General features: G+C 36.5%; 1 protein-coding gene across 2 annotated transcripts; it reads left to right on the top strand.

The window, feature by feature from the left end:
- Positions 1-807: 807 nt before the first annotated feature.
- mier3b (mesoderm induction early response 1, family member 3 b) lies at positions 808-11,969 on the top strand. Of its 2 annotated transcripts, none has more exons than XM_073868008.1 (13): positions 808-925; positions 1,672-1,696; positions 1,894-2,039; positions 4,168-4,302; positions 4,725-4,852; positions 5,667-5,736; positions 5,851-5,923; positions 6,032-6,177; positions 7,221-7,302; positions 7,992-8,086; positions 8,204-8,331; positions 9,151-9,296; positions 9,438-11,969. In XM_073868008.1, the coding sequence occupies exons 1-13, from the start codon at positions 917-919 to the stop codon at positions 9,890-9,892; spliced, it is 1,638 nt and encodes a 545-aa protein (XP_073724109.1). In that variant the 5' UTR covers positions 808-916; the 3' UTR covers positions 9,893-11,969. The 2 variants fall into 2 exon arrangements, with proteins under 2 accessions (XP_073724109.1, XP_073724110.1); XM_073868009.1 differs by lacking the exon at positions 808-925 and adding an exon at positions 951-1,293.
- The last annotated feature ends 474 nt before the right edge of the window (positions 11,970-12,443 follow it).

The following is a 12,443-nucleotide window of genomic DNA, read 5'->3' as shown; positions in this document are numbered from 1 at the left end:
TTTGCAATTTGTCCGAAAACAATGAGAGTTTGTTTTTATGTTGTGCACAACTGACTTGATGATTTGGAGGTTAGACAAAGTGATTGAAAAAATAATTTCTGATATGAAAAATATTCCAAAACGACTGAGAAAAACTGTAATTCACGTTATTCAGGATATCATCAGTATGAATAAAATGGGACATTATTACAGTTTATCACTGTGAAAATACTTTTGTACAGTTTTTAATGATTTACATTTGCAGCAGGTCTTATTTTTATGGGCTCATTGCCGTAGCAATGCAGTAATGGGGAAATAGCTTAAGAATAGCAAATCTTGTTTTTAAATGCCCAAAACATTTTCCTCATAAAACATTTTAGTGCAATGCACTTTAATGCAATGAAGGGTTTTATATATTTGGCAGATGCTTTTGTCAAAAAACAAAACAAAACAAAAAAAAAATCATACAGTACATTCTAGGCATACATGTTTGTGTTCCCCAGAAATACCTGATCAGGGTGTGTGTTCCCTGGGATTCAAACCCATGTCCTTTTGCATTACTAACTTGCTAGCAAAATTCTTTACCAACTGAGTTAAAGAAACAATATGAAAATCTTGCATGCAGATTGCAGAACCAGAATTAGTTTAATTTCAGATTGACAGCTGTTTGATTACAAGTACACACATACGAGTTCAAATTCCTTCACATTGCTTTATATATATCTGCGGAATACAATGCAATTAAACGACTGACAATACATTTCTAATGTGATTATTAAATAAAACCCATGCAAAATGTTAAAAATGTATAATCAGTTCACATTCAAACCCTATATGTGCTTTTTGAATAGCGTGGCAAAGTTTTTGCCTCTCTCATTGGTTTGTGAGAACATCCGGGTACTGCACCACAGCAACCTATGAGGCCGAAGATTCCAGTATGGCGGAGGTAAGCTGGCTAGCTGGAAAAACTATCCGATTTTAAATCGCTGGTTTTAACGATTCAGTTGGATTTTATTGGGATTCATCGATAAGCTCGCGTAAAGCAGAGTCACATATGTCTCCGCTGAAGGTTTTAGTCAAATACATGCGAAAAAGACGACGGTAGACGGGTTTAAGTGAGCGGTGATCTATTAGGATCGGATAGGCCGCCGAGTCTCATCCCCGTTAGCTCGGAGGAAAAAAATAACAAACACGAAATCGTCGTCTGTAATTGATACATTATTCGATAAAAACGTCGTTTTCATATTTCTTTATTAACTGGATTGTGTTGACTATAAAGTGCACATGAATATAGCGTTTTGAAGTGCAGTAAAGGTTTGTTTATGGTTTTTGCAATATTTGGAGATGACAGTATTTGTGTAAAAATTATTTTGATCTGAATTATGTCATTCATATAATTTTGTTTGTTTGTTGATATAAATATGTTTTGCTTATATGCATATATTTGGTGTGATTTTATCACACGTTGGTTTGTTGTTTGTAAATGCGTCCAGTTATCACTGCATTGAAGTGGATGTATCTTTGCAGTCCTTTACTTCCATGTCTGCTGCTTTTTTATTTATACGCAACAGATGTGAAATTATGGGGTTTAATTTGTGTAACGTGATATTTTAAAACACTATAATATATTTTGCAGTATGTTATAACCGATTGCTATCTTCCTCTTTTTTTTATTGCTTTGCATCTGTTTAGGCTTCCTTTGGGAGTTCGAGCCCTGGTAGGTGTCTATTATTTTATTCATTTAAAAAATATATATTTTTAACATTTAAAGACTCAAAATGTGCATTGCCCAGTGATAAGTGTCACGTTAGTTTTATATCGTTGATATGTTTTATTCATGTTAATGTCTGTTGTTTTAATTTAACTGTTCATAATTAATTCATAGCTTAAAAACTGTCCCATCCCTGTCTGCAGTTGGCTCTTTGTCCTCAGAGGATCATGACTTTGATCCAACAGCAGAGATGTTGATTCATGAGTATGATGATGAAAGAACTTTAGAAGAGGAGGAACTTCTGAATGAAGAGAAGAATTTCAGTGCAGAATTGGCAGACTTGGAAAGGGTAACGTGCATTTGTGATAATCTACCTTAGTAGTTGTAAAAATGCGTGCCCTGAGAAAATTGTGACCCAGTCTAAAATAAATTTTTATAATATCTTTAATATTGACCAAGTAAGGCCATGTCAAAGATTGAAATCAGTGATAGAAGACTTTAGCCAATCAATTATAAGACTTTAGCCTGGATTTCACAGCAAGTGTCACAAATCACACCTGAATAATAAAACATTCAGATTTATTTAAATTAATTACGTGGCTCTTTGAAATATTTGATTCTGATTGACAAATCATGACATTTGCAGGTTTGTTATGAAGGAAATAATTGACGATGGGCCATTCGAATTAGTCGAAATAAAGCACATACAATGTAGTTATGTTGTTGCACTGCAGGTGTGCATTATTTTTAAATAATTCAAAGAAACAGAGTCAGTTATTCCGGTTATACCACGGTTACCTAAGACATTTGACAGATTAGGTGTGGGTTTTACAGAAAAATAATCAACACCCTTGGAGCATTTCTCAACCAATCAAAATAAAGCATTCAACAGCCCCGTGGTATCCACCTGTTTCTTGACGTAAATGTGGGTGCCGCCATCTTTGAGCTTTCCGGTTTATGACTTCCGGTCAGCCACTAAAGCTAATGGTAGTCTATTGCGAAGGACACAAGTGTGCCGTTTTGACTGACTGTTTAATGTTTATTATGAAATCCAGGAAGACCGACATAATTTGTGCAGTTAGGGGTTGCCATAATAGCTAATACAAATGCAGTAAATGTCTACAAATCCATATAGTAAAACCTTTCATAGAAACTGCCAGTAATCAATAAATACAATAATTGTTTAAAACAACTAATATTATGCTGATAAAAATATGCTGATTTAGCGGATTGATTTATTCTGCTACTATATATTATTACAAAAATGCGATTACAGCACAGAATCTATACAACATAATCTGCTTAGTTAATGTTTATAATAGTTCTAATGTGTTTGCCCGTACTTTTATGTTTTAAATGAAAAAGCAAATAATTAAAAAAGTAAGCAAATAATTTCATAAGCTCATGTCTCCACCTAACGTTAGTGCGTAAGAAGCGATGTAATAATATTTTCATAAAACGAAAAGAATACTCAGTACATGGAGTACTTTAATATGTTTATTATGGTTTGTTCAAATAACTTACAATGTGTTGAATAAGAAAGATACTGCTGAAAGTGCTGGACCGCGTGAAGCTCGACGTGTTGCCATAAACAAGTTTATATTTGCGCATTGAAGACCCGTCACCTCCGATCAACAACACAAAATAATTGAATATATCTTCATATATCAAGTTACGTCATAATTTCATCCTCACACTGGTTCATACATAGAAGGTGTAGTAAATATTAACTGTTTAAATCATGTTCCCAGTACACTGTTTTCTACTGGCTGCCTATTGAAACGGAAGTCTTGGACCGGAAAGGAAATTCGTCACATCACTTACTTCCACGTTCGAGAAACAGGTGGATAATCTAGGGATGCACCGAATTTTTGACAACTGAAATTATTCTGCCGAAAATAGCAAAAAAAAAAACGGTGTTCGGCCGAACAAGTGAATAGGCCGAATACATTTTTCCGTATAATGAGGTCTTTGATGACATGATCAAATGGATCAAATTTATTATTTAAAATCAAGACATCCTGCGCGTTTGAGTTCAATATTACTCAAAAATTTAACATCAATTTGTCTTTTAATAACATGACATGACATTATATTTACAAATGATTAAACCAAATAGTGTTTTTGTGACATGAAGTTCTTATCTTAAAATGGAAAGTAAACAAGTTTTCCTTGCGGAAGGTCTGCATTCATTAAAAATTAGCAAATATTTAAAAAATAAAAATAAAAAATATTTAAAATCAATACTTAATGTTCCTTACCTTACTTATGAGGTAAATAGCCGTGTAATAAGCGGGATAGTGTACAGGCAGCCGGTTGTTATCGTGAATCTTAAGACCCTGTGATCACACTGCCGTGGCTTAATTCTGCGATAAATACCGTTTCTACATTATCCCTTACACATTCTGTACTGTAACCATCTTTGGATGAAGGCTCTATTACTACACATGACACATATTTTTCTTTAACATGTACAGGAAGGAAACATGCCGATTGAGGAGTTGTTGGCTATGTATCGTTATGAAGCATCAGATAGTACAGGTGCGGGATCTAGCATTGACAGTTCTTCTGTTGAACTAGCAGATGATCTGCCTGACATGACGTTGGATAAGGTAAGCAACATGATTCTGTTTCAGTGCCTAGTGAGATTTTACGTTGATACTGTTTAATGCAGTTAAAGGAACAGTATGTAAGAAATTTATATCAATTAATCATAAAATGGCCCTGATATGTCACTAGACATTAAGAAATCATTTTCATTTCAAATACTTAAATCACTGACAACAGTGTTATGGCCAGGATATTGTCATTTAAAAAACAGGGTTGCAGCCCTCAACTGATGTTTATGTTGTCATTTTGTGTATTGGCCACCTGTTGTGTGATTGCAGTGCCAGTTTTAGCCACAAGTTTTGAGATTGCAGTACCAGTTTTGGCCACAATCCTACATACTGTTCCTTTAAGTGACCATTTATATGGACATGATATTTTTGTAATATAAGATGCTCAGTGAAATCCCTGATTATTTTCTGATAAGGAGGAGATTGCGAAAGATCTCTTATCAGGAGATTATGAGGAGGAGACCCAGTCTTCTGCTGATGATCTGACCCCTTCTGTTACCTCACATGAAGCCACAGACTTCTTCCCTAGAACACTCAGATCTAAGAAAAACAAATTTGCACTGCTTTAATTGTATAAATAATGTTTATTAATAATAATATATTATAATATAATAGTTAAGGGTGTCATGATTCCGATTTTAAATCAAAGTCGATCGAAATTAAGTCACAACTTCGAACTTCGAATAAAAAAATGGAATCGTTGATGCTGCCACGCCTCCATGTCACGTCCGGTCGGCTTGCCAAGCGGGAAAAAAAATGGCAGATGCAGGAGACACCACGCCAGCTGCTCTTTACATTGGAAGCAAAAAACAGCAAGCGCCTTCAGCTGAACTCAATCAGAGCATGCATGCGCACGTGCACAGCAGAACCGCGTCTGTGCCAGGACCGGTCGTTTCTCTGAACTGAGATCTGTTTCACAGCAACTTATTTCAGTTGCTTAAGAGTTATGAAAACAGCATTTAAACATGACTTATTGGGGTATAGTCTCACAATCTCGTCTGACGTTAATAAAAGTGTGTTTTTAAGGTGCAAAGTACTGACAGGAATGTTCATTTGACAGGTAGTTTCGTTTTATCAGGTATGTGTGTGTACAATCTTTTTCCACTGGCAAGACTAACATGGCAGTGCATCTGCGGGTTCAAGGTCAGATATTATATTTGATAAAATTATAGTTTAAAAATGGCATAGCATTTTTGTGCTTTCAAAAAAATAATCGAGAATCGAATCGTGACCTTAGAATCGAAAATGTAATCGAATCGAGGATTTCGAGAACCGTGACACCCCTAATAATAGCGTTATTACATAAAATTTTTCTCAATTTAATCTCTATTTCAAATGTATTGCTATTTTACAGCTAATGTGACCTATGATGGTGATAAAGAATCTGAAGGGGAGGATGACGGGGTGAGCAGTGAAGATTCTAGAAAGGTTAGTATCACATTACTTCTATGTACATTTTCCTCATGATACTGTAAATAAAGTTGGCTTTTTTTCGATTTAAAATGCACTAAAATCTAAGACTTTTTTACTTCTGAAACACAGGAAATAATGGTTGGGTCCCAGTATCAAGCAGAAGTTCCTGAAGGGCTCAGCCACTATAATGATGATGAAAAGGGTGAGCGTCTTATTTAAGAGGATACGTTTGACTTTTAAACTGAAATTAAAGCATTGGATTCCTTGTAAAAGTCACAGATTATAACGTGTGTTTGTGTTGGGTTTAAAGTGTATGAGGAGGAAGATGAGCTGCTGTGGTGTCCTGGTGTGCTCTCAGAATGTAAAGTGAGAAACTACCTCAGAGAGGCCATGTCACAGACAACAGATGGAAACATGGATGACTACACATCTGACCACATACAAGATAATGAAGAGGTCTCCAAGCACTCTATTATTGATAGAATTAAAGAGCACCTATTGTCTGATTCACGTTTTTACATTTCTTTTGGGGTGTAAGTATGTATTTGTACATGTTAACGATATGCAAAAGGTACAAACCCCAAAGTAAATGATGACGCAAGTTATCATCTCCAACGTAAATCTCTTTTCTTGGACTACAACAACAAACAGATGGATTGTAGGCAACAGTTTACTTCCTGGGATTGGTGATGTAGACAAGACCGACATTATCATAATTCCTCCCGCTTCGGACTCACAGCCTGTAAGTTAACTCCTGTTAGCAACCTAATCTTTCAAACATGGTAAGGAGCGTCACATTTCTGGCGTCAGAGGTAATCAGGCCAATCACAACGTACAAATTAGCTGGCCAATCAGGGACACAGCTTTTCAAATCTGTGCGTTTCAGAAAGTGAAATCTGGAGCTACAAAAATGTACGGTATGAGGAAAATAATGTTTTTTTTTAACCATAAACCACGCAAACACATTGTATTATACCTAATACACAAAATGACGGTTTTAGCATTGAAATAGGTGCTCTTTAATATAAAAAATATTTTGCCTGTATGAAATCTGCTTTAATGATTTAAAAGGGACATATCATGAAAATCTGACTTTTTCTATGTTTAAGTGCTATAATTAGCTCCCCGGTGCTTCTATCAACCTAGAAAATGTGAAAAAGATCAACCCAGTAACTTGGTTTTGGTAAACCATTATCTGCAACCATGTTAAAAAATCGGTCATTGAAATTTGGCTCCCCTAGTGATGTAAGAAGGGAATAATACCGCCCCTTAATATCCAACCATGACACTGCTATTTAGTGCAGAGATCAGCTCATTTGCATTTTAAAGGACACGCCCAAAACGGCACAAAGTGTCAATTTTAACATGCTATAATAAGTTATCTATATGATATTTTGTGCTTTAACTTCACATGCGTACTGTGGGAACACCAAAGATTTATTTGAAAACTGATGTCACCTTTAATTACATTTAAACAACCTGCTTCTTCTCTTTTTCAGGCCTTGTTTGAGCTGTTAAAATGTGATTATGACACCTGTGAGGCGCTTACGCGACACCGCAGAAATGTGAGGATGTCGAAAGGTGAGAAGAATATATACATGCATAGATACAGGTCATTGAAAGTGCTTGAGTCTATTTTAGGCCAGAAGTTTTCTGGGAAAAAAATCCATATTATTCCCTGTGTAGTGTAGGATAATATCATAAAAATTCTAGACTTTTTAAGAACCTGTCCAAAGCGTTTTGCTTTAAATGCTTATATCTTCTGTTTGCAAATGTTAATTCATACCAAAATGCTTTTTTGCATAGTTATGTTTGACACATGAAAACGTCTCGGGTTACGTATGTAACTGTTGTTCGAGATGCTGCGTCTCCCTTGCCATACTTCCTGCATCCCTGTAACGCCGTCTTTGGCAATATTTCAGATAGCGATATACTTCATGGCTCCTGCGTCACCCTGTCTTTGTTGTTAAGCTTCACCATTGGTTGAATTTGATATACACATTCAGACGCACTTACCCCTGGAGGTGTCCCCAAAGTGTCACCGCAGTGACGCAGCGTGAGTTCTCTCGTAAGGGAACTGTAACAATGTATCTTAAAAGATAACACAATGTAACCTTGCTCTCACTTGAAATGCGTCCCCACATTTACTTGTGGAATTTGAGGGTATTGGACCTTGAAAGTTCTTGAAAAGTCCTTGAATTTGAAGTTAACTAAGGTGTGGGAACCCTGGTAATGGCTAAATGTTGACTCTGTTTTCTACTATTTGATAGAAGAGTCACCACCATGGTCAGAAGACGAATGCAGAAACTTTGAACATGCACTGCAGATTTATGAGAAAAACTTTCATCTTATTCAGAGACATAAGGCAAGTAATAATGTATTTGATGTTAAACATTTTTAGTTCAGTAAATTTAGCTTTTTATTGTATTACATGGTGTAGATAATGTATGCTATTCTCATGACTTTTTTTTGTCTATTTCAGGTTCAGACACGGACTGTTGCAGAATGTGTGGCTTTTTATTACATGTGGAAAAAATCTGAACGGTTTGACGACTTTGCTCAACAGAACCGATTTGGCAAGAAGAAGTACAGTAGTTACCCGGGTGTGACGTAAGTCGATGCAGTGCTGTTATCGGGATCCATCTTGGTGTCTTTTTTTAGGGTTCCCACGGGTCCTTGAAAGTTTGTGAATCTGGGGGAAAAAATTCAAGGCCCTGGGAAGTTTTTGAAAAATACATACATAGATAAAGGTCATTGAAACTGCTTGAATCTATTTTATGCAAGAAGTTTTCTGGGAAAAAATCCATACTTTTCCTTGTGTAGTGTAGGATAATATCATAAAAATTCTATACTTTTTAAGCACACGTGCTAAACTGTTTGCTTTAAATGCTTATATCTTCTGTATGCGAATGTTGATTCATACCAAAATGTTTTTTTTTGCATAGTTGTAATGTCTCGGGTTAAGTATTCAACTGTTGTTCACTGAGAAGGGAACGAGACGCTGTGTCTCCCTTGCCATACTTCCTGCGTCCCTGTAACCCCGTCTTTGGCAATATTTCAGATAGCGATATACTTCCTGGCTCCCGCGTCACTCTGTCTTTGTCGTTAAGTCTCACCATTGGTTGAATTTGATATACAAATTCAGACGCACTTACCCCTGGAGGCGTCCCCAAATGGTCACCGCAGTGATGCAGCGCAAGTTCCCTCGAAAGGGAACTGTAACAATGTATCTTAAAAGGTAACATGATGTAACCTTGCTCTCACTTGAAATGTGTCCCTACATTTAGTCCTTGAATTTGAGGGTGTTGGACCTGGAAAGTCCTTGAAAGGTCCTTGAATTTAAAGTTAACTAAGGTGTGGAAACCCTGTTTTTTTAATGATTTATGTTGTTGTGCCTGTTGAGTGAAAGCGTCTTGGCTTTGTCTACAGAGACCTGATGGATCGGCTGGTGGATGAGGCGGAGGGTCTTGCGATGGACAGTTCTTCCTCTGTGTGTTTAGGCGGAGCAAGAATCGAGGGCTCAGCAGAGCAACAGCTCGGACTGCTTAACTCCATCACTGCCAGCGATCTCACAGGTAAACTCGCCACAAACATCTTCATTATGTATGGTTTTATTGGTTTTCAAACAGTGTATGCTTTATGTAAGTCAGGCCTTTATATAGTTCATTGATTATGCAAACATTTGTTAAAAATAGTCATCCATTTATTTTTTGTAGCCCTTAGTAACAGTGTAGCAACCGTGTGCAACGGTCCTGCAGACGTGAGCTGTTTGGACACCTCTTACTTCTCCCCTCTGGAGAGTTTACACCGAGGATCCCTGAACCACGATGAGCAGATGAGCTACGTCACCACAAACGGAGACGGCAGCTGTTTCAACATGTTAGATTCTGCCTTCTACCGCTCTGACCTGAGCCAGATGAGCGTGTGCGGCACCAAAGACTGCGAACGGCCCTCCAAGAGGCTCAAGATGGGTCTCGCCGAGTCCTTTATTAACGACGTGTCAGTTTCGAACCTGGCCATGGACTTCGAGGGCAGACGAACGCATCGCATCACAGGAACGACGATGGCGGTGTCGGTCACAGACTTCAGCAGTATAGGGGGCAGCGACCCCAACGGTTTCATAAGCGCTCACTCACGACATCACCAGCACACCGCACTTCAGTCCGACTGACTTCCTTTTGCCATTCAGTCACCCGTTCACTGACTCTTAGTTTTTTTTTATTATAAATATATATGAATATACTTTTTGGTCATTTTTTTTGTTTGTTTTCGTAATATGACATCAGTGATGTCTTTATTGTACAGAGCTAAGAAATCTTGATTTCTCAAGAGTTTAAATAGCCATTTATTTTTCTGGTTTTCAGATATTTAATATTTTTTCTTCTACGATGATATACAGTTAAACCTAAATGCTGGAGCAGAAAGTTGTGGACTCGTACTGTAGTCATCTCAACGCCTGCATCACAAGATTTACTGTCCTGCAAAAAAGGTCGCTGCCGCCAGAAACTGCATTATTTTTTTTGGTTGTCATTTTTCATGTATGCGTGTTTGTTTCTGAATTGGTACTTTTCAGTGTTTACAAAACCAGAGAACGACTAATCCTTGGGAAATGTAGCATTTTGTATATCAGAAACCTGGTTTTTATTAATTGAAAATAATGAACAAAGAGCACTTCTGGCCGCTGTGGCGTTTTCACGTATAAACCCTGCATGGCCGTTGTTCGTCAACCCTTAATGTTTTTGCAGTTTTAGTTAGGTTTAAGCTTTCTGAACTTTCAAAAAACTTATTTTGTTTCTGGGTTTGATCAGATAAAAGAACAACAGGGCAAAACCCTTAGTATTATATTAGATTTTGCAGGAAGGGGCTTTATTATTTTGCATTTTGTCTCAATATTTTTCTCAAATTTTTCATGAACAAAGATTGAATCTTTCTGAGCTGATCATTGTTGAAAACCTGTTAGGGAGGCAGATAAGTCATCTATAGACTGATGCTTGTTGGACTAGTACTAAAAACCATGAGTTAGATGGTGCTATCGAGTCACATGCATTTGACAGTATTAGCATAAATGAATTAATAAATTGTACATATGAAACTGTGAAGTCCCCCTGGAGGATGTAAAGCTGTTTAAATCCTATTCAGTACTAATCGCAGGTAATTTTTGCAGATGCGAGTGAAACTGTCAGACTTTGCTGGTGCTCATAACAAGCTTCAGTGCAGATTAAATCAGTGTTAATGCTTTTTAGCTATGCATTATATATATTTGGTAGCTGCCAGGGCTAGTGAGAAAACTTAATTGAGCTAAATCACTCGTTCGTCTTTCTTTGTTAAGTTTACTTTTCCCCTAATTCTGCCAGTCTTGTATGCATTAAGTAGATTGGACTCTTGTTTGACATTTGCGATATTACGAGTTGATTATTATTTCATGCCAAAAAATGTATCTGCTGCTCAGCGCTTAAGTCTCAACCGAGTCCATTCTGCTCTTTGCATTCATTTGTAGAGTAAATGCCCTGAGCTTGATTAGGGCATTGAGTGCAAAAATGATGAAAAATATTATGGCAATAATTTGTAGATATGTAAAGATTGTTCAAAGTTGGTTTTTACTGAAAAAATGTTTGTTGCCTTTTGTTTACTGCATTAAGAGACATCCTAAGCATGCATGCTACCGGCGATTGTTCGCAAAAATACCAATACATTGTATTTTCGAGATGCATAGAGAAATAATTTTGTGTGGCACATCTCATTTAAAACTTTAGTTTTCTGTCCACAAGTTGAAGGGTTTGCTGTTTGAGTTTAACCTTAATACTTTATGGCTGCTATCAGTAATGTGAAGAGTATATTGAATGCACTGCAGTTGCAATTATAAGTTAAAGATTGAGTCTTATGTATCTATATAGTTATATAAATACATGGTAAGAGTACTAGCATGTTTGAAACTGCGATGACATTGATCGATCATTATTCATTGACTGGGTTAGAGAGCACTACAGAGATTTTTTGTAAGATCCCCGTCAGTATTCCTCACGGTCATAATGCAGATCATGTTCTTTAAACAACACAACAATGTAGTACTTGGTGCTCATATAAACGAAATTCTTTTTTATTTTTGTATTTTGTAAGTGTCTGTGTTCCTATTATTCTGTATAGCTATTAGTACTTTTATAAATGACATGGTGAACTGCACATTTATGTTAGTTCAAGTTTGCTGAGGTACAGATGGAAATAAAGGCAAACTAAAAGATCAGATTATACAGGTTGTTTTGGCCTATAGAAGTAACGTTTTGCATTTTTAAAAATTGATATAAAAATTTGGTAAAGTGTTCTTAGTGGTTTTGGGTGTGTGTGTTGTATTTAATTGAGAAATTTAAAAGAAATAGAGGTTTTGCATTCAAAGTGGGGATGAAATTTATGAATAAGACCAACAAATTCTATAAATGTAGATCCATATATACAGACAATCATAACATTTATCTCAAACAGATATCTTTATTGTTTATAAAATGTACATATAATTGTATTGCTTTTGCTTTGCATTCTTTTGTATTTTTGTTATACTTTATCAAGCTCTGGAAACATGACATTTGTGGTAATTCGGGGCAATTAAACGCTTTCTTGTTGGTGTGGCCCACTCCACTTTACTATGTTTATTTGTTCCTTTCCTCTTATATGATTTATGGGCAGGAACCATGAGCTTTTTGTATGGCATTTTGTTTCTTAATGTTTGT

The sequence above is a fragment of the Misgurnus anguillicaudatus genome, chromosome 5 (assembly GCF_027580225.2).
Source record: "Misgurnus anguillicaudatus chromosome 5, ASM2758022v2, whole genome shotgun sequence".
NCBI classification, from domain to species: Eukaryota; Metazoa; Chordata; class Actinopteri; order Cypriniformes; family Cobitidae; genus Misgurnus; species Misgurnus anguillicaudatus.
The sequence above is the reverse complement of the archived record's forward strand: the minus strand, read 5'-3'. Positions and strand labels throughout refer to the sequence as shown.

Excerpts from the sequence above, each read along its gene's own strand:
- mier3b (XM_073868008.1), top strand. Across the intron at positions 5,737-5,850 it reads GCAGTGAAGATTCTAGAAAG|GAAATAATGGTTGGGTCCCA; the intron begins GTTAGTATCACA and ends TCTGAAACACAG. Across the intron at positions 8,087-8,203 it reads ATCTTATTCAGAGACATAAG|GTTCAGACACGGACTGTTGC; the intron begins GCAAGTAATAAT and ends TGTCTATTTCAG.